Below are 23,082 nucleotides of genomic sequence, written 5' to 3'. Positions count from 1 at the left end.
TAGCTCTTATGGTTTGGAAATCCAAAGTCGTGATAACTTGACAGCCTCATGCTTCTTGTTTTGACAAGTAGGTTTCATTTTTGGAAGTTTTCTGGATTAAGAGCCTGTTTGCCCCCTAGTTTTTAGGATCAGATTATCTTATTTAAAGAATCAGGAAACCTGCTAACTCATAGGATGAGTGTGTATGAATTAGAAACAGTATCTCTTTCTGCAGGAGGCAGGCAGCCACAGCCCAGATTGGGGTGTATGAGAAATATGAGAAAGAAACGTGTTGCACGGGGCATGGGGTGGACTCAGCCACCCTTGTCCCAGTTCCCCACTGCCCTTGGGCACAGCCCAGCCTGTCCATTTATCTGCAGTGGCCCCAATAAAACCTAGACTTTTATTATACGAAACTTTCCAAAGTACGAACTGAATTGATAAGGTGATACTAGGGTTAGAATGTGTTTGTTTTCCTGGTAAGTGGTTTTAAATAATAGTAAAGACCTTAATCACATACTCAGTATTTTAAAATTATGTATTTTGAATATTTTCCATATTTTGAGTATTTTCCCCCAAAGGCTGAAATTATCTTGTGGAACTTTCTTTCAGCATTTCTTACTTATCATATGAAGAACTCCACTTTTAATGCCTGGACTGGGCTGAATGATGTGAATTCAGAGCACACGTTCCTCTGGACGGATGGGCGAGGAGTTCATTACACAAACTGGGGGAAAGGTTATCCTGGCGGAAGAAGGAGCAGTCTTTCCTATGAAGATGTAAATATCAGTTTCAGGTCACCTCTCTGTGTGCTGTCGGCCTGCTTAGAGTCAGCCTATTAGTGATTCATCTTCTGTGCAAAATCGACCAGAGTTCTCCTTGGTCTGGTTCATTCTCGCATATCTTAAGTGTTTCAGACTGAGCCAGCCTTGAGGGAAGGGGTATAAATTCAATTACAAGCTCTTCAACTTGTGGGGTAGGTGGTGATGGTCTCAAGGGATGGGAAAGCCAGCTCCAACCAGGATTTATGTTCTCGGTAAGGATGTACACTTGAACTCAGAGTTATGAATTTTATTTGTATCAGCTGCCTCTAAACTCTTGCAGCTTGTAGTATGAGGGCTGTATGTCTGGCAGCTACTACTCCTAAAGATAGAAGTTATCCTGATTGAGCTGCCATTTGTAGAGTACTTACCATGTGCCAAACACTATGCTAGCTGCTCTCATACATTAACCTAAGAGACAGGTGAGTGTTTATTTTAGTACTTTTAATCTTGCATCATTGAATAGTCAACCAGTCCACGCTAAACACCACACTAGGCATTGAGAAAAACATGGAGAAGCAGAAGATTTCATTCTGACCTTAAAGAAGCTTATATTCATGTTAGGCTGCAAGTCTGATACAGGAAAGAAGAGAGTTAAGAAATGCAACTGTATGATGACAGGATCAATTATAAAGCCCTGTAGCAATTAGAAGGAAAGAAGCTTACTGTGGGAAAGAATGATCTAATCAGTCAATACTTATTTAGGGAGGCTTTCATTTGATGCAGAGAAGGAATATGAGAAAGAATCAAATATGGGTCTTTTCCTCAAGAGGTTTAAAACAATGATTGGAGAAGTTGGGTGTGGGAGGTGGGGAACACCATGCTAAGTGGGCAAGGTGCATAAAGTCTTCAAGAAAAAGGCACAAGATGGGTCTGGGCAGGAGTAAATGACTTGGGATATAGCAGGGCTTTTATACAGAAAAGAAGTAGGAATAAACTTTGAAAGGTTGACAGCAGAATTTAGAGAAATTTAATTGCCCCAGGAATGAGTTTGGACTTTGTCAGATGGGCAGCAAAAAAAGGTTGGAGTAGAAAAATGATCTGATCAAAATGGTGCCTTTATGATAATTAATTGGGTGAGCTCTGTGTAGAGTAGATACATTTAGGTGATGGGTTAGTGATTTTCTTTGGAGAAATTCTTTGAATCTTCATTTCATTCATCAGGGCTGAAAACTTACTGAAGAAGTTGAAGTAGAATGGAGTGGGGTGAGGTTTGCTTAAAAAATTTCTAGATCAGAGGTGAATTTTGTGTAAAGCAAAAAAATTTTATTTTTGCCTAAGTTTTTTTGTTTTGAGAACATAAAGACAAGCAGAAACAACAGAAGCAAAATCCGTAATCTCACCATCCAGGGAAAAAACACTGTTAATTTTTTGTTGAATTTATTTTTAGGCTTTTTCTTAGTGTGTGAAAAATAGAAAATTTATTTCACAAAAAAATGGAATCAAAATACACATACTGTGTTGTTACAATTTCAGGACTTGAAAGATGAAGAGGATTAAATACAGTGTGATAAACAGAGCGTGAGAGAACTTTTCATATGCCTTTTGTGGTGGAAACATGCTTGCTCAGGTTTTCTGGAGTAGAGCATAGGCTGTAAGCCAGGGTAATGGAAGATAAGAATAATTAAGAAGGAAGATGGGAATGAGTGGAGAATCTAAATGTAGGCTTGGGAGTTCCTGGGAGTTGAAGTTCGTGGGATAATGAGGCTGGAGGCTGGAAGTTTGCAAAGGCAGCCAGAGCAGCATTTGCAAGCTACGGATCAGGGAATGAGGGGGATAAAGCCAAGGATTGGGTTCTTTCCATCTTTCTGCTCTCATCATTGGCATGCTGGCCTAGCTCTTCATTACTGGAGAGAAGTTCCAGTCATTCTGTCCATTCAAGATAACACCCAATCTTCCCTTCCTTTGTGGCTCTTTATCAACAAGAAACCCTGCTTACAGCACGCTTTGAATTCCTCACTTGCTGGGAAGCAGGACAGTGCAGTGGCTCAGGTCTCTGCCAGGAGACAGAATGCTTGGGGTTTGAATCCTGACTCTTATTTATTAGCTGTATAACCGTGGGCAGGTTAACCTGTGCCTCAATGAACCTGTGCCTCGGATCTCTCATCTATGAAATGGGCATGCTCATAGTACCAACCACTAAGGATGGATGTGAGTTTACAGGAATTAATATGTATATAGTACTCAACAATGTCAGATATTATAGGTGTGAGCTATAATTATTAGAACTGATGGGTTAAAGAAACCCAACACATGATAAATCAAAATCTTCATCTGACATTGGTTGAAAACGTTGGCAGGTGCAGGTTTCATGACTTTTTTACTTGATTTGGCTCATAGACTGTCCTACGAAGCTTGATATTGCAAACATATTCCCAATAAAAAATAGAAAACTCTTTCCAGCCTGGCATACTTCCCTGTAAGATGGCAAATAACGTGTGCAACTTTTTAGCTACACACCAGCAATTTGCTCTGAACCCATAATGAGACTTGTATAAATAAAATTAGCAATGAAAAATATAGATTATACTTACTTCTCTTTTACAGTAGGATACCTGTTTTGGGGCTTGAATCATGAGAATTTATACAGAGAAGATATTGTGTTCTCCTAAGATTTGATTGCTAAATTTTGATAGAGATTAATACCATTTCTGATAGCGAAGTTTCTCAAACCTGTCTCTAAAATTATTCAGAGCTATCTGATTTTTAATTAAAAATAGTTCAGTGTAAGAGGTCCACATGGAAAGTGCGAGCAGTTGCATGGCAAGTAAGGATGAATTGAATGTAACTGTAAATGATTTAGGATGGTCTTTAAATTGGGTGGTTAGGAATGAGGGATTTTTTTTGGCTTAATAATGAATTGATTTAAACAATTTTTGATTCACACTGCTTTTTATTTTCCTTTCTCTGAAAATGTACAGGCTGACTGTGTGGTTATTATTGGAGGGAAATCAAGGGATGCAGGAAAATGGATGGATGACACGTGTGACAGTAAGCGGGGTTACATATGCCAGACACTTTCCGGTAAGTTCTACTAAACCTCGCCTGCCCATAGAGCTGGGGTTATTTAATATTTTTTTTTTAAAATAACCTTCTTCTCAATTTTGCTGTAAACCTTAAACTGCTCTAAAAACATAAAGTTTTATTTAAAGAATGGCTATTCTCATGCAGTTGTTTCTCACCTCAATCCATGGGTGCCTGTGACAGAGAAAAAGGGGGACATTTTCTAGAAACTATTCATGAGTGTACCCCTTCATCCATTACCAAAAAATTTTGTGCAGATTACACTTGAAGTTGGAACTTCTTCCAACTTCATAAGAAATGTAGGATTTTCACTTACCTGTACCTTTTAAAAAATGTCACAATAAGAATACTTTGTTTCTGCTTGCCTAATTTGAGAACCAGTGGCACATAACATCATATATGCCTCATTGGTTCTGTATCCTCTGCCTTTAAAAGTGTAGATATCTTTTTTTTTTTTTAAGATTTTAAGTAATCTCTATACGCCATGTGGGACTTGAACTCATAACCCCGAGATCAAGAGTCTCATATTCTACCAACTGAGCCAGCCAGGCACCCCTAAAAATGTAGATATCTGATTTGTGTTTCATTTTGTATCTTAAGAAGCCCTATAGTTAAACAAAAATAAAACAGAAAATGTGCATGATTACTGAGAGTCCAGATTATGGTTGTACGCACTTTAGTCTCCAGCGAAAGAAGAATACAAATGGCTAGCTACACGAAAAGAGGGTCGGAAATTAAAAGATGGTTTAGAGAGGAAGGTGCAGTGTGGGGTGAGCTGCTCTCATCCTGAGAACAGCTCTTAGAGTTCAAATTAGAAGGTACTTGTTCTAATACATCAAACCAATTTTTCTACACTTTCTAGGGAATCCGGGAACTAAGGTCAACTCATGACCAAGAGTGAAAATCACTTATGATATTTTCAGATGATTGAAAAGTACTGCAGAAATTCTAAACTTTCATTAATTCAGAAGCTGGTCCGGGACCTGTCGCTTTTGCCTGTATGCTGTGTCCTGTGGTACCAGAATCTTAGGCCACCAGAAATGCACACATACCATCTGAGTTTCTGTTTTGAGGAAAGGAGGGACTATCCTTCCAGGAGTGAAGGATGACTCACAAGCTCTTTGAAAATCTTTTTGTCCTTATTATAAACTTAAGTGATAGACTATTTGCCACTAATAAAAGTTTATTGAAAAATAAAAAATATTTATCATCATTCACATATACATTTGTGTTTTTATTCATATATACGTATATATATGAATATATATATTTTTAAAAATATATTTTATATATTTAACCATTTTAAAACTGTTTTTAAAAATATGTAACACATATTCTTTGTTGATGTTTTAGAAAATGCAGAAAAGCATAAAGAAGGGGAAAAAGTCACCCACAATCCAACCACCTGAAAATAACCTCTCAATATTTTAGTTTTTCCTTATAATTATTTTATGAATGTTTTAATAAACAAGCCAATTGGACAGATGAGCTGTTTCCTAATTGCATATAGCTGTCTGTGAAACTTTTTTTTAAGCTTTCAAACCTCATTTGCCATGTTTAGTGGCCTCCAAATCCTCCACGGGTATTAAGACAAACCCAGACCTCCCCAAGTTGGTAAATGGTAAGATTATTCAATCTCTACAAGCTGTACCATGTGAAGGGTGCTGATCTGGGTCTCTTGGTTTGATGATATTCTTCTACTAACACAAGGTGGCAGCAACAGCAGTAGAAAGGGGAAGGTGCCCCTTGCCAAAATAAAGTCATTACCATACTAGGCATAATCAAGAGCGCATTTGGCATTTGGATAGTGACAGAACAAGGCAGATGGTAGATTAGGGCGGTATATAGTGGAGCACGTCTGAGAATTAGCCAAGACAAAATTGGTAGGCAAGGACATGTAGAACCCTAGACTAGGAGTTGGCATTTATTTTCCTGTAGAGAGACACATTGTAAATATTTTAGGCTGTAAATATGCATTCTCTGTTGCAACTACTCAACTCTGACATGATACTAGGCAGTCATAGACAACACGTAAACAAGTGAACGTGGCTGTGATCCAATAAAACTTTATTTATAGACACAAATTTGGATTTCATATAATGTTTACATGTCACAAAAATTATTCTTATTTGATTATTATTATTATTATTATTATTGTCAGCCATTTAAAAGCCATTCTTGGCTCATTGGCTTCAAAAACAGACAACAGACCAGATTTCACCCTGTGGCTGTCATTCACTAACCTCTCACTTTAGGGCATCCATCCATTAAGGGACACAAAAAGAAGCTCTTTTTTGGGGTCTTGACAGTAAGTGGCACAAAGGATGGATGGGCCTACAACAGCCATTAGAAACCCATGCTGGAGGACTGAGGACAAACGTTCAGAAAGCCAAAGTGGCTCTGCATAGAAGGGCCCTAGCCCCTGAGTCAGTTTGGTTAAGATACGGGAGGCCTGGATGAAGGGTGTAGACAATCATCACTAGGAGAAAAGCCTGATCCTGGGATAAGGGTTCAACGAACCCAGGACTGGTGTCTGGCTTCATGCCAAAACTTAAAGCGGTTCCCAAAGGTGCATTACTAACAGGTAGAGTCAAATAGATACAAATAGATGCAAATTCATGGAGAGGGTGCAACAGACAGAGGAGGGGGAGGAAGACTGTTGGTGACCTTGAAATATGACCAAGATGATAAAATAAAGATTAGTAATGACAGGATGATAGATATTCTTTAATTGATGGGATTAAACTGTGTCATTTCATTCAGATACTAGATTTCGTTGAATTTGCAAGCTTTTTGGTTTTGTTTTGTTTTTTTTTTCCATTTTTTGGTTTTTTGTTTTTTGTTTTTTTTTTAGTTTAGAAACTTGATTACGTATCTATATTAATGGTCTAAATACAGTTTGGAAATTATTTCATTCAACCAGCCATACTGCTTAAAAAACAGAACTTTGTTTTTCAGTGTGAAATGACTCATGAAATATTTTTAGCACCCGATGGTTTAGATTTATGCTATTCTGATTATTTTTATAATGTACAAGATATGGTAGTAGACTAAGTGTACCATTAACACTCAAAGTAATGTTTATTGATAATGCTAATGAAGACGAATTTTTTTATTCCAGACTCTTCCTTGCCTAATCCTCCAACAACAATTCCAACAGATGGCTTTATTAAATATGGTGAAAGTAACTATTCACTCATGAAATTAAAATTAGAGTGGCATGAAGCAGAGAAGTATTGCAAGCTTCACAGTTCCCTTATTGCTAGCATTCTTGATCCCTATAGCAATGCATTTGCATGGATGCAAATGCAAAGATTTAATGAACCTGTGTGGATCGCCCTGAACAGCAACTTGGTAAGATGCCGGAAACATGTGTGACTTGACATGATTGATAAATTGTGATTAAGCATGATTCTCTTTCTATTCATTCTGCTGCACATTTGTTATATGTAAGACACTGTGCCGGGAGATACGTATGATGCCGACATGAACTAGACCCAATCTTGCAAGGATCCAATGCTTTCAAGGATCTAGCAAGCTAGTGATATGTGTCAGAAATCAAACTAAGGTTTATATAGCTTATATTAACTTTAATATTGCTTTTGAATATTAAAATTAGATTCTGCATCTAAGCATTTTTATTTATTAACTAACTCCTCTCTAGTGTCTCAATTACAACTATGCCATCGGAATTAAGCAAGCAGATCAGGGGCATCGTTCTTGGATCATGAGGACACTTTTTATTTTTTGTGGCAAGCCATTCTAGAGTTATCAGTCCTTAAGTTGTGTGAAGAATTTCACTGCAGTCAATTCTCTGTGTTCCGTAAAAGAAAAAGGCATGTTGGCAGAGGATTGGGGTGGCAGGCGGGGGCTGTGGGCACAGAACTAAGAGTGGTGATGAAATTGCCGAAATATCCCTATGAGTTTTCTCTGATGCCCTGTGATCCGTCTATCCTCCGTCTACTTAGCTAGCCAGCCAGCAAACCTCCTAATAGAAGAAATAGGGATGTCTGCAAGTAACTAAGAGACAAGATCGAAAATGTCGAAGAGAGGTATGTAAAAGTGCTAACAAGAGGAGGGAAAGGGATGGGTTGAGTCAGGGAAGAAGGCTGAGAAGGCTCCTCAGAGAAAGTGGACTTTATAGAAGTAGTCTAGGATGGTGGAACACAAGGAAGGAGTGTCACGAAGAGAGGAAAAGGCAGAAGGAGATAGAGCTGGAAAGTAGGTTGGTGTCAGATTGACAGAGATTCCAGTGCTGTGCTACAGGGATCAAAATGTACACTTCATGCCCAGAGTAATTCCTGAGTAGGGAAATAAATATTTAAAAGTAAGTGGTTCCATAATGATTTTTGTGATTAAACTTAGGCAAGACATTTTTATGTCTATGTTGACTCTGTTTTTATGGATTAATTTGCTTGATAGTTCACTCATTTTCTTCTTATAGACATGGTCACAATTCTCTCATGAGTTTTAAATAGGCTTTTATTTATTTTTAGAAAGATTAAGCAGCTTTTCCACTATACCAACATTTATAATTAAAACAGTAGTATTATCTTCCTTATGTCTGTGGAATTAATGACTATGTAAGCATCATTTGATTAAACATGATAGAATACTACAAAATCCTAACTTGGGATAACACGTGCTTTTGATTTTGTCATTAAATCTTTGGTAATTGGCTTGGTAAATTAAATAATGCAGTTAAAATGGAGACTATTTGAATTATTTCAAAATTCATTTATCTCTTTAATACTATATATATCATATTTTTTAGGCATTACTTGTAAATTCTTAGACTGTTAAAAGGATATTATTGATAAGTAATATTTTTGATGTTAGTAACTAATTGATATGTGATTCTACTAAATTTAATAAGAAAGTAAGTATGAAAATTGAATAAAACAATCAGCTGTGTAAAAATTACTGTCATGGTTTGTTGAAAGACCACCTTACTGGAAAGCAAGACCCCTAGGCTCTTCCGTTACCTGTCCAGCTGATCTCACCTGTCATTTGTCATGTACACTTTTTAAAAAACTAAACAATGAGAAGATCAGAAGAGACTAGTATTTCTCTCCAAGGTCTAGTAAGTTCAGTGAAAATTACTTAATTTTTATTATCATTTCAGTGATAATACAATAAATATTTTATTTGTTCTGAAGACAAAATTTGTATTTTACACTGAAAACCTCTGAAGAAAGAGTTTCATAGAGTAAGACATCGGTTTTTTTTAAGTCTGTGTTTTTCAAAGTAGCTTTCAAGGATGTAGTTATGGGGAACTCCAAGAGTCTCTCTAAAAGGAAAGTAACATCCGCTGAATTTAAGTTGGTAGAAATGACTTGTAATGTCCTTTTTGTTCTGAAATGTTGAAGATTGTTGGTCTAATCACAGTCCTAAATGCACTTTTACTCCTCCCTGGGTTCTTTTGGTGTTTTCTACATGAGGCAAGACTCCACGTTAGTGGTGTTTTTTCTCCCTGCAGACCAATAACGAGTATGCTTGGACTGACAAGTGGAGGATGAGGTATACTAACTGGGCTGCCGATGAGCCCAGACTGAAATCAGCCTGCGTTTATATGGATTCTGAAGGCTACTGGAAGACAGCGTCCTGCAATGAAAGTTTTTATTTTCTCTGCAAAAGATCAGATGGTAATTAAATACACAAAAACAATCGAGGGATTTGAAATTTTCTCAATAACCTCATTATTGGTATTATTAAACAGTAACATGTCTTGGGGGTCTTAAGAATAAGATACTAAAACATATCCCTTCACCTCACAAAAGACTGACTTGGAAATAGACAAATGCCTAGAGATCCGAATAATGGAGATAGAAAATGTTCTTCACTGCTAGAGTTCATTTGCACTTTTTGGATTTTTGGATTTTTATTATTGAGATTATCCTCTGAATCTATGATGTCAGATTTGTCTGGAAATCACGATTACCTTTTATATCAACAGCACACCTGTATCAAAATAATTCTTATCAGAATGCAAATAGATTAATCAGAGTCAGTGATATTATGGTTTTAGCTTTCCTAGAATACAGTCCTAGAAGTGAATAAGGATACAGGCCTAGAGTTTTAACTGTCACATTTCGTTATATCACAGACATCAGTCATAGCTAACAAGTGTTAATAGGGGTTAGGATTCCAGAAAAATTGTCTTGAAGGGGGACTCCCTTGGCAAATTGTTTTTAGGGAACCTTTTTAAAAAATAATGATTGGTGATAAAATTTTCCTTAGCTGCTACACTATTATACTACAGAAACTTCAGGTTTTATTTTACTTTAAATGTCTTTGTATTAACAGAAAACCCTGCCACCGAGCCCCCACAGCTGCCTGGAAGATGCCCCGAGTCAGAGCACACAGCGTGGATTCCTTTCCACAGTCACTGCTACTATATTGAATCATCATACACAAGAAACTGGGGTCAAGCCTCTCTGGAATGCCTCCGAATGGGTAAGTGCCACATTTACTGTAAGAAAATCCCATCATCATCTATTCTGGACTACCATGGTACTAATAACACGGTACATTAAAATCATATGGGATGTGAAAACACCTGTTTATGTTTCTCCATAATTTATATTGTAACAGAATGGGCAACATCATGCCCCCCCAATGTGATTTATAACATTGTAGCCTCAAAATTTTAAAGAATTACAGTAGAAAGTAATCGTTTGCTGAACAAGTCTTTCTTACTTTCTGCCCTAATATTCTAAATTGTTAGGATTGTCATTCTCAGTTGTCCAGAGTGCTGTGTTCACCTCTTCTCATTATAAGCTTGGGTTCCACAGTGCCGCGGAACCATTTTGCTTTACTGTTAATAGAAAAGCATTTAGCTCTGATTATCTTATCTGTGAAGAAAAACAAGACAAAATTCAAATAGACATGACATAGATGGATAATTTTCCTCTCAAAATAAAAATATTAAAGTTAATTTTTCAGAGTGCATTTAAAAATCCACTTAATTAAATCCCACTTTTAAAAAATTACTGAATTATTCTTTTACTAAATTTTGATTATCTTCTAAGTCAGTGTTCTTTATCCAACAGTGATATATATATATACAAGAGCTATATTCTCGTTTCCTTCAAATTCATTCAAAAGTCAACCTTGAGTTTTGACTTTTTCTTTTTACTTTTAGGCTTTTTTCTCCCTTAGTTCTATTGCGGTATAATCGATAAATAAAATTATAAGGCATTTAAAGTGCACAATGTGATGATTTGATACAGGTGTACATTGTGAAGGGATTCTCACCATCAAGTTAATTAACATATCTATCATATCACGTATTTACCTTTTTTTTCTTTTCTGGTGAGAACACTTACCATCTACTCTCTTGGCAAATCTCAATTTTATAATATGACATTATCAGCTATAGTCACCATATTATCCATTCGATCCTAAAACCTTATTTATCTTGTAACTTAAACATTGTACCCTTTCACCAGCATCTCCCATTTTTCCCCCACCCCACCCCATGGTCCCTGGCAACCACCATTCTTTCTGTTTTGTTTTTTTTTTTAATTCCACATGTAAGTGATACCATGGAGTATTCATCTGTCCCACCCCACGGTCCCTGGCAACCACCATTCTTTCTGGTTTTTTTTTTTTTTAATTCCACATGTAAGTGATACCATGGAGTATTCATCTGTCTCTGTGTGGCTTATTTCCTTAGAATAATGTGGTTAGTCAGTGTTGTCACAAATAAATAAATACATATGTCACAAATACATGTATGTGTATATATATATATATACACACACATGTATATATACACATATATATACACATAGATAAATACATGTGTCACAAATACATGTATGTGTATATATATATATATACACACACATGTATATATACACATATATATACACATAGATATATATACTGTGTGTGTGTGTTATACATATATGTACACATACTACAATTTCCTTATGCATTCATCTGTTGATGGATACTTAGGTTGTGTTTGTACCGTGGCTGTTGTGAATACTGCAGTGAACATGGGAGTAGAGAGGTATCTTTGAGAAGTGATTTCATTGCCTTTGGATATATAGACCCAGAAATGGGACTGCTGTATCATACGATAGTTCTATCTTTAATTTCTTGAGGAAACTCCATGCTGTTTTCCATAGGGGCTGTATCAGTATACTTTCCCACCAACAGTGTACAAGGGGTCTCTTCTCTCCATAGCCTTGCTAGCATTTATCTCATCTTTTTGATAATAGCCAGTCTAACAGGTGTGAGGTGAGGCCTCATCCCATCGTGGTTTTGATTTGTATTTCCTTGATGATTAGTGACGTTGAGAATTTTTTCATGTACCTGTTTGCCATTTTTAAGTCTTCTTTAGGGGAAAAAAATGTCTATTCAGTTCTATTTGCCTATTTTTTAATTGGGCCATTTGTTTTTTTGCTGTTGAGTTATGTAAGTTCCTCGTGTATTTTAGATATTAAACCTTTATTAGGCTATGCAGTTTGCAAATATTTTCTCCCCTTCCATAGGTTGCCTTTTCATTTTGTTGATGGTTTCCTTGGCTGTGCAGAAGCTTTTTAGTTTGTTGCAGTCCCATTTATGTATTTTTGGTTTTGTTGCTTTTGCTTTTGGTGTCAAATACAAAAAAAAAATTATCCCCAAGAAAAATGACAAGGAGCTTACCACCTGTTTTTTCTTTTTACTCCTCTGGATATATTTGACTGCCCCTTCTTCTGGGCCATTGTTTCTTGCTTCCACTTTATCTGGTCTGCTGTTGAATCCCACTATCGTTATGTTTCAGTTCCATTATTTAGCCCTGTGATTTCTGTTTGGTACTTTTTGATTCTTTCTCTCTCTTTGTTGAAATGTTCACTTTGTGCATTGCTTTTTTGACCTCAATGAGCATCTTTATAACTGTTATTTTGAACTCTGTCAGATAAATCAGTCATCTCTGTTTCATTAAGATCCGTTTGGAGATTTATCTTGTTCTTTTGTTTGGAACATATTTCTCCTTTTCTTCATTTTCCTTGGCTCTCTGTGTTGGTTTCTGCACATTCCATAAAACAAACACCACTCCCAGTTTTGAAAGTCTGGTGTCGTGTAGGCGATGAACCTCATCAGTCAACCCAACCCAACCTCCTGCTTGTCTCTCAAACCTTTGTGATGGTCTACACTGCCATCTTTTTTTTCGTGGCTCCCAGTAGTTGAGTGTGTGCAAGGGTCCTATGATGTTCCAAAGGAGAAAATCACAGTCAGCACATAATCGTATGCTGATTAGAAGCCAGACCCTCAAGTAGCAGCTAGGAAAGTATGTAAGCCAGGTGTGTGTATATGCTCCTTCCAGAGAAATATTGGTGACCTGCTTTTGTCATTGTGCCAAGCCAGAGAAAAAAGGTGGCGGAAGTATTCACCAGATACCCCAGGCTCTGTGGAAGATCACATCTTGACCCTAGATGCATGCAAATTTGCAGTTGGACCACAGGGCAGTGGGTTGTAAAGTATGCAGTCAGTCCCTCTCCAAGAGAAGGCTGAAAAATGGGCATGTTTATCTCGGGATGTCTTAATTTTCCCCTCACTTTCGAAGGATAGTTCTGCTGGATAGAAAGTTGTTGGTCAACAATCATTTTGTTCCCCAGGCTTTTTTAGTATCTTGTGCACTGCCCTCTGGCCTCCCTGGTTTCTGTTGAGAAATCAGTGTTAGTTTTTTTTTTGAGGATCTCTTGTACATGATGAGTTACTTCTCTCTTGCTAATTTTAAGAATCTCTATCTTTTGATAGTTTGCGATGTGAATTTCCTTGCAATTCCCTTACTTGGAGCTTGGATAGATGTGGTTTCCTAGATGTGTACAATAATGTTTTCCATCAAATTTCAGAATTTTTGACCATTATTTCTTCAAGTATTCTTTTTGCATCTTTCTCTCTCTTTTCCTTCTCAGACACCCATTAAGTATATTTTGATATACTTGATGATGTCTCACTAATCTTGGAGGCTCTGTAAATTTTTTCTTTTTTCCCCCCATTATTCACACTGGATAATTTCAATTTACCTGTTTTCATTTTTTTGGTTATTTCTTTTGCTTAATCAAATCTGCTGTTAGGCTGCTCTGGTATATTTTTCCTTTCAATTATTGTGATTTTCAACTCCAGAACTTTAAGAAATAATTTCCATCTCTCTCTCAATATTCTCTATTTGGTGAGACATTACTCATACTTTTTTTTTTCCCATTTTTTACACATGTTTTCCTTTATTTCTTTAACATAGTTGATTTGGTCTTTGGTAAATTGAAGGTGTGGCTTTCTCAGGAACAGTTGGTATTGACAGCTTCTTTTCTTGGGTATAGGCCGTATCTTATTGTTTTTTGCATTTCCTGTAATTTTTTACTGAAAACTGGACGTTTTAAATAATTTGATGGGCAACTCTGGAAATGAGAGTCTTTCCATTCCACAGAGTATACTGTTGTTGCTCTTTGTTGTTTTCTTCTGGTTTAGTGATTTTCCTTCACTAATTCTGTAAAGTTTGTATTCTTTTTCATGTGTGGTCACTGCAGTCATACTTAGTTAGTTTAGTGGTCAGCTAATGATTGGAAACAGATTTCTTTAAATGCCTAGAACCAGTAAGTGTCCCAGGTTTTCCTGAGGGACTCTGCCTGAAGATCTTGCTTTCCACATTCATTCAAGTAGCTTAAAACTCTGCCTTAGTCCTCACTTCCTGTTTGTGCAGACCCTCAAGGTTAGCCAGGGGTGAGAGCTTAGGAGTCCTTCAAATTTTTCATAAGCATGCATGTGGTCCCTGGTAGTGTACACACCCCAGTAGATGTCTGTGGCCTTCTAAATTCCCAAGAATGGATTGAAGTTTTTTGGAGCTCACTATGGACCTCTTATTCCCTTTTTTCCTTTTAAGCTTTTTTTTCTTTGTTATCTTCTTTTCCTCACCTGTTATCCCTGCCTCAGACATCTGTGATGTTAGACAATTGCCACTGAAAGTTTTTGAAAAATGCCCTCAGAAAGAAGGCTGTTACACCGTTGAGTTCTGAATTAGGACAAATAAAGCCAAGCTTTGCAAGTGAGACTTTCCATGGAACTGTCAGAGAGATAACATAATGGAAATTCTTTGAATTGGGACTTTGAAAGAGCTCCAACCCCATTCTGACTATTCCAGTGGCTTCTAGGCTGCTGGTTTTCACTGTGATTTGGGTGCTGTTTGTTTTTAAGGTAAATAGAGAGCGAGGATAAGGCAATGAGATTAGAACAAGTTAAAACACCATGAAGCTCACTCTTCATCCAAAGACTGAATATTTTTCAAATAAATACTTTCTGGATTGTTACAAGCTGCTGATTAATTTTTAGGGTTCTGAAATTTGTCAGTGTTCTTTCTGCTTTTGTAGAGGACAGGATTTTCATGGACACTTAACTCTGCCATTCCTTATGGTGTCACCGAAGTCTGCTTTGGTATTTTTTAATTAAAAAATATTTTTCCTTCATATTGCTAACTGTTTTTTTTTTAATTGCAATGAATGTGGAGAAAATTTGTTTTCAATTTTAGGTGACTATGTTTTCCTGTAAATAAAATGAATGATTCTCATTTATCAAAACATGTCACAAGTATTTTGAAATGGTTATTATCTTTGAAATATATTAAACAGTGGAGTATGTAATCATGCAAGAAAAACAATCATCAAGGGGATTATACAGGACCCAGGAACCTGTCTTGCAGGCATACGGTTAAGTGTAGGGTTTTGAGATTCAGAATGCCTGGATCATGTTATGACTCACCCCTCTACTATTATTGGGATCTTGACAAATTACTTACCCTCTGTACTTTTGGATCCTTATCTATAAAGTGAGGTAACAGTAGTGTTCATTTAATAAGGTGGTTATAAATTCCTAGTGAGATCATACTTGTAAAGCACAATGTGAAATGTCTGGAATAAAGTGCTTAAAATGTATTATTGTTATTATTATAAAGTTGTTATTATTATAAAGCTATAGATTTTTGCTATAAACTCTAATGCTGACACTGACTCAACCCTAATGTAATGTGAGATGTTGATACCATAGTAATCTAGACAGTCTTTCAGTTTTCCTCTCTCTTTTTACTTTGTACAGCCCTATACCTAACAGCAGGACTAATAATTAATCCTGCTGCCTGAAAAAACTAAGGGTTCTTATCACTACCTTAAATACCCATCTCTTTGCATCTGCAGAGAAGCCTAACCCAAATCTTTTTTCACCTGTTGACCAGAGTAGTCCCTCCAAACTGAGGCATCTATTAACAGTCTAAGTTCCTTCCAGTAGATAGATCTATCTGTCCATCATTTGTCTATATCATATCATCATAAATCAAATATGGATGAATCCATGTATCTGCGTGCTACATTCTTGAGGAAGTTCTATGCTTTCCTCTCTCTGTCTCCTCTCTCATTCCTTCTCTTTATTATTTTCTATTCTTTCCAATTGAAATCCTATGCTTCTTAATATCTTATATTCTATTTTCTCCATACTCCCCTTTAGTTACTCCACCTAAAACACATCTTCTCCCTATTTGACATGTCAGTTACATATCGTACTTATTTTTTCTTCTAATGCACCCACCTATCTATGCTATCTCCTGAACCATAACCTGGTTAAGACATACTCTATGATGACCTGGATAGACACTTTCCCAAAGAAGACATCCAGATGGCCAACAGACACATGAAAAGATGCTCAACATCACTAATCATTAGGGAAATAAAAATCAAAACCACAATGAGATATCATCTCACAACCGTCAGCATGGCTAAAATCAAAAAGAAAAGAAATAACAAGTGTTGGAGAGGATGTGGAGAAAAAGGAACCCCCACGGACTGTTGGTGGGAATGTAAATTGGTGCAGCCACTGTGGAAAACAGTATGGAAATTCATCAAAAAATTAAAAATAGAACTATTATATCATCCAATAATTCCAGTATTGGGTATTTACCCAGAGAAAACAAAAACGCTACCTCAAAAGATATATGCACCCCATGTTAATTTTAGCTTTATTTATAATAACCAAGACATGGAAGCAACCTAAGTGTCCATCAGTAGACAAATGGATAAGGAAAATACACACACACACACACACACACACACACACACACTGGAATATTACACAGCCATAAAAAGGATGAGATTGAGGTTTTTTTGAGACAACACGGATGGACCTAGAGGGTATTTTGCCAAGTGAAATAAGTCTGACAAATGCCATATGATTCCACTCATAAATGGAATCGAAAAAAATAATAAACAAACAAAAAGCAGAATCAGAACCGTAAATACAGAGAACAAACTGATGGCTTGTTCAAGAGGGCAGGGAGGTAGAAGGTTGGGCAAAATGGGTGAAGGTGAGAGAGGGAACGATACAGGCCTCCAGTTATGGAATGAGTACATAAAGGGAATAAAAGCAGAGCAAAAAGAATGCAGTGATATTATAATAGTGATGTAATGGAACAGATGGTAACTAGACTTGTCATGAACATAGCGTAATATATACACTTGTCAAGTCACTGGGTTGTACACCTGCAACTAATGTAACAGTGTGTGTCAACTGTACTCAAATAAAAAAAATTCACACACACACACACACACACACACACGCACACACACACGTAGCTATACCCAAACCCACACTCAAGAGGAGGATATTACGTAAATGCTTAAATATCAGGAGGCAGGGATCAGAACGAGCCACCTTAGATTCTGTCTGCCACAAGAGCTATTACAATGATTTGAGTGTGAGATGCGAGTGGCCGTTCTTAAGGTAGAGGAAGTAGAAACAGAGAGAAGCAGACAGATGTGACAAATATTTAAACAGTAAAATCAACAGAATGTGGGCATAAGCATTAGAAAGGGTGGAAGTCAAGAATGACTCTCATGTTCAGGCTTGAGCAAGTGGAAAGATGCTGCTGCTTGCTGAGATGTAAACAGCTAAGGAGAAATAAGATTTCTAGGCAAGAATTTAATGAGTTTTGTTTTGTACATGTTGAGCTTGAAGTGCCTGTGAAACATTAAAGCAGAGTTTTCAAAACAAAAAACAAAAAACAAGACACATTGTCCTACCGGTCTTCATGTGTCCTGCAACAGCTCATTCAGTGCTTGTACAAAAATTATGCTTAAAAAAAAAAATTTTTTTTTTAAGAGTGCACGAGCAGGGGAGGGGCAGAGGGAGAGAGAGAATCTTAAGCAGGTTCCATGCCTAGTGCGGAGCCCAATGCAGGGCTGCATCTCATGACCCTGAGACCGTGACTTGAGCCAAAATCAAGAGTTGGCCGCTTAAACGACTGAGCCACCCAGTCTCCCCACCCCAAAATCATATTTTCAGAAGGGAAACTGAAATTTTGAGAAGTCAAATGTGTACTCTTTGGAATTCTTCCCCTTAAGTGGAGATGTTGGGGTGATTTTTATTGCTCTTACTATCAATACTGTCATTGTAAAAATATTTTTAGTACTTAAATGTAGTTCCATTGTGTTGTTTTTTTATACCTTGCAGGCTCCTCTTTGGCTTCCATTGAAAGTGCTGCTGAATCAAGTTTTCTGTCCTATCGAGTAGAGCCACTTCAAAGCAAAACCAATTTTTGGATAGGATTGTTCAGAAATGTTGAAGGTAAATTTGCAGAACAATTATCTAATCACAGATATTTCAAAATGTTCTGTGCAAAACAAGTTTTCCATTCCAGAAACTCTTGCCTTAAGTAACGATTAATTTATGAAGAGTTTGAAAATTCGAACTTGTATTTTCATTTAAAATAAGAACTGAAAGTTTAAGTGACTCACATATTATGCTATCTTGAAGGCTGTTGATTAAATGAGTGTTTTCTGTAGCTAAGTTAGTTTAAGAGCTTTAAAAAAAATAATTTCTATCTTTTGCCAGAAAAAAATTAGGGAAGGATAAGTATATGTATTTGTACTAATTAGGAATCAATTTTGAACTAAGCTATATAAGAAGCATACTCTTTTCGTTTTTTTTTTTTCTCTGTAATAATTGGTCATTATAATCTTGCATACTAAAAGTCTGGTTGTAAATAACTATTGATTATAGTATAAAATAATATGCTGAGAAATTGTGCAAGAATAGGTTGAATTTATTTGAAGATGGGTGATTTTTAGCTTCTGTTTTTACTGACTTTTTCTGATCATCAGGGAAGTGGTTGTGGGTGAACAACAATCCAGTCTCCTTTGCCAACTGGAACACAGGAGATCCTTCTAGTGAACGAAATGATTGTGTAGCTTTAACCGCATCGTCTGGATTTTGGAATACTATTCACTGTTCTTCCTACAAAGGGTATATTTGTAAAAGACCAAAAAGTAAGTAAGAATTTTCCTTGCAGTGCTTACGTTCACAGGCCATTATTTCTTTCAACTATTAAGGGGTCAGGTGTGGGATTATAATGCAGTTACAGGTCCCATGCAAACTCTCCCCCTGCATAAGTGGAAAATCCAGCCCTGCCCCTCTCTCTCCCTCTGCCCCTCCCTCTGAGGGAGCATACTCTGCGTGGCTGACATAATAATTTGGGTATATCAAGACATTTATGATGGGATACCCAGGCATATGGACTGTGAAGTTGCAGGCGGTTTGGAGGGTGAGTTTACAAAAGCCTTACAGCATAAAAGGAAAAGGGGTAAAGTTTGTCATCTCCACCAAACCAGAAGGGATTAGGGATTACTATGGAATAAATCATGTAAGACCAATTAAACCTTCTTCTGAGATTAAGTGGCAGATCATGTAAAGATAGGGATTGGCGGAATTAATAGTGTTCTATGCCCACGATGTGGTTACTCTCTAGACTTTAATAATATTTTATGCCATTCCCCTTCACGTAATATCCTTCCTGAGAGATAAAATTGTTAATTAGATAATAGATTTAAATAAATGGATTAGATAAATTAACACTCTATCCCCCAGTAGATTTTATTATTTTGGAATTGTGTACTTCTTCAGTCTTTTCTAGCTCTGTTTGAGACACTTTGGTGCAGTGTATGTATGTATGAAGACGTACAGACATACATAAGTCTTCTAGATTCTCTTTATCTATCCTCTATCTCTATATATCATATCACCATGAAGCAAATATGGAGGATTCCTTGTATCTATGAACAAAATAATAGTCACTACCTGAATGCAATTATTATGGGTTTTTAGAAGTATTTAATTAATTTTTTTATTTCGCAAACAGTTGTTGACATTGAACCTACTCACACATTAATTACAACAAAAGGTAAGACCATTATGAAATTTTAAGTTCTGTATCGTAATATATCAATGCAGTTTGCTTGTTTTAAAAACCATAACGATCCCTTCATATGCCTGTGTCCTCTCAGTACAATTGCTCGAGCTACATTAGCCTTTGTCCTTGTGTCATCCACCTCCCTTGAATGACACCCTAGGAAAGCAGACCTTGGAGTCAGGTTGGTGTTTTTACCACAGTGATTATTGAAGACAGTGCTGCATTCCAGAGGTGGCTTGTGGAAGCCACAGGAGACATTTCTCTCAGGAATCCTTGTGGGTTTTTTTTTTTTAAGCAATGTTTTCAATTTTATTTTTATAGACAACTTGTATCCGGTAACTAAGGGTAACTGACCTTACTTCACCAATTTTGTTGGCAGCTAAAAAAAACTCAGTGAGATGTATGGTTTGCCTGCAAACCATATTAGCCTCCTGGATGCTGTTTGTTAAGTAATTATACTCCTGAGTTCAGATTCCCAGTACTCTTATTTTCTCTTTTCCCTAATTTTCTCCCTTGCTTTCTTAAAAAGATCGTCATTATGATTACTATTCTATTTATCTTCATATGATGTATCTGTAAGGAGCCTTACCTTTTTTTTTTGAAACAGGTGTACATATTTTAAGACAGTGATGTTAAGTGGGGTCCCTGGGTGGCTCGGTTGGTTGAGCACCCGACTCCTGGTTTCAGCTTGGATCATGATCTCATGGGTCCTGGGATCGAGCCCTGGGCAGGGCTCCATCCTCAGTGCAGAGTCTGCTTGAGATTCTCTCTGCCCCTCCCCATGCTCTTGCTCTCACTCTCTTTCTCTCTCTCTCAAATAAATAGATAAGTCTTTAAAAAAACAAAACAAAAAAACATGGATTAACAGATGGAATATTCCTGCAACTGAATAATAATCTTAACTTCTAAAATAATCCTTGATGTCACACGGGCTCCTGTTTTCATGTCCTGCATTTCTGTCTGACGAATGGCAAAGAATATTTGACATGAAAGGACATTTATGCAATTTAGCTTTTCAAAAAAAAAAAGCTGTCTTGTTCTCCATAGCATTCTACCTTTTGCCTCCCTCCACCTTTCTCCTCATGATTTTATTTATTCCTAGCTGACCCAAGGAAGATGGGCCCTTCCAAACAGTCTTCCAGCGTGGCAGGAGTCGTCGTCATGGTGGTCCTCCTAATCATAACAGGTGCTGGCCTCGCAGCATATTTCTTTTATAAGAAAAGACGTGTGCACTTACCTCAAGAGAACACTTTTGAAAACACTCTCTATTTTAACAGCAGATCAAGTCCAGGAACTAGTGATATGAAAGATCTCGTGGGCAACATCGAACAGAATGAGCATGCAGGCATCTAGTATCCTAACGTGATTTAGATATATTTGAATTTCATAACATTATAACTAAAATGTTAAGGTCTTTAATGCAATGTGATTGTTTTCTTTAAAAGTAGTACTGTATTGACCTGGCCTATCCTTTTTCTTTGCCTAATTGAAGAAATAATTGCTCATGTTCTAGTCTGGCAAGGGATTTTCACAAAAGAGGGATAAGGATATTGACTACCACTTGAAAAAATAGCTTAGGTGAACACACAGCACAGGAATGCCAGCTTAAAATTTAAGCGTCACTGGTGTGTAGCGAGCGTCAACCCCATGTGGGTTAGAAGAACCCCAGAGACCTAAGCTTCCTGAAATAGTTTAAGGAGCTCCCAAAGAAATGTTACCTGTTGAATTGTAATTCGGAGATTAGAAGACTGTTTAAAAAATCAAGTACCAATAACCTCGGGTGGCATGAAAACTTAGTCACTGTTTTCTCTTACCAATCTTGATTTTTACTTCGGTTATTTAGAACTGTATTTGTACACATGCAGAAAGGAGGAGGCAGCTGAGAATCTTGTTTTCTCTAACCAAGGTTTTCCAGGCTGAATCTTGCAAATGTGTTCTTTTTCCTGTTATATGTATATCAGGAACACAAAGATGTGAAATAAAAATGTAAATTTGCATAACTGGATGTACTTAGATAATGTGAAATAAACATCAAAGACAAGGTCTATTTTTAATATATGTGTATTTTGGTGATCTTGGTAAATGTCAATTTTCTTTGAAGTGTGACTTATTTATCTATTTACTTTATACTTTACTCTGAAAATAAGCACTGTGACTAGTAGAGGAATCCTTGAAACCCTCCATCTATTTGAAAAGATACATTGCTTAAACACTAGGTATAAAATGAATTTTTTCTCACAGTGACTTGCATAATTTTCCCAGATCTTCCCCTGTAACACTGATTCAAGTCAGGGTTCAACAAAGGCACTGTTACTGCGAATTAGGTCTTTAAATATCTTTTTCTCACTTTAATAATTAATAATTCCTTTTTGCCCTAAAAATGTTGCTTTCGATAAAGCTTCCTGTACACTGTAATACTTCGGAGGGTTCGCATCTCACACAAGTACCACACTATCAGCTCATTCTTGCCTTTGTCAAGGGCTTGCTCCTGGGCAGGAGTTCCTTACCTGAGGTCTCCGGACGGGACTCAGGTGCCTGTGTTAAGAGATCTAGGAATGTCCAAAAATTGCATGCAAAACACTGTGTCAGTTTGTGTTTGTGACCTTTTTTTTTTCTGGGAAGAAAAGAGCAGATTTTCAGGTAAGTCTGTAATTCAAAACAGATGAAGAAGCTGAACATTGGGCGGGATTGGGATGGAGTTTCTAATACCCCAATCAGATGAATAATGGGTGGAAAGATATAGGAAGTGCGAGGTAGGCAGTTGTGGAAAAGGTTGCTGAGCACAGGCAATTCCCTCTCATACTTGAAACAGTTGGAAACAAGCTGCTTTTTATTTTCTTGGTAGGAATGAAGCATTTTCCATTTGAAGAAGTTTCAGTGGGAAAGATATATATAAAGATATATACTATACATACATAGTATATATACATAGTATATAGATACTATATATAGATACTATAGAGAGAGATATATCTATATAGATACTATACTAAATATTATATAATATATAATATATACAATATATACTACATATACTAA

At 36.8% G+C, this 23,082-nt stretch overlaps 1 protein-coding gene across 1 annotated transcript in view; it reads left to right on the top strand.

The window, feature by feature from the left end:
- The window catches only part of MRC1 (mannose receptor C-type 1), a 91,738-nt gene extending 69,650 nt beyond the window's left edge, over positions 1–22,088 (top strand). Inside the window, exons 22-30 of the mRNA XM_008692051.2 lie at positions 592–758; positions 3,722–3,824; positions 6,946–7,178; positions 9,304–9,469; positions 10,131–10,280; positions 18,309–18,422; positions 18,959–19,123; positions 19,993–20,034; positions 21,146–22,088. Coding sequence (XP_008690273.1) covers positions 592–758; positions 3,722–3,824; positions 6,946–7,178; positions 9,304–9,469; positions 10,131–10,280; positions 18,309–18,422; positions 18,959–19,123; positions 19,993–20,034; positions 21,146–21,396 — 1,391 coding nt within the window. The 3' untranslated portion in view covers positions 21,397–22,088. The remainder of the gene's footprint in view (positions 1–591; positions 759–3,721; positions 3,825–6,945; positions 7,179–9,303; positions 9,470–10,130; positions 10,281–18,308; positions 18,423–18,958; positions 19,124–19,992; positions 20,035–21,145) is intronic.
- Positions 22,089–23,082: the final 994 nt, after the last annotated feature.

Source organism: Ursus maritimus, unplaced genomic scaffold (assembly GCF_017311325.1).
Source record: "Ursus maritimus isolate PB19 unplaced genomic scaffold, ASM1731132v1 scaffold_31, whole genome shotgun sequence".
Lineage (NCBI taxonomy): Eukaryota > Metazoa > Chordata > Mammalia > Carnivora > Ursidae > Ursus > Ursus maritimus.
This window is presented reverse-complemented; position numbering and strand designations above follow the sequence as displayed.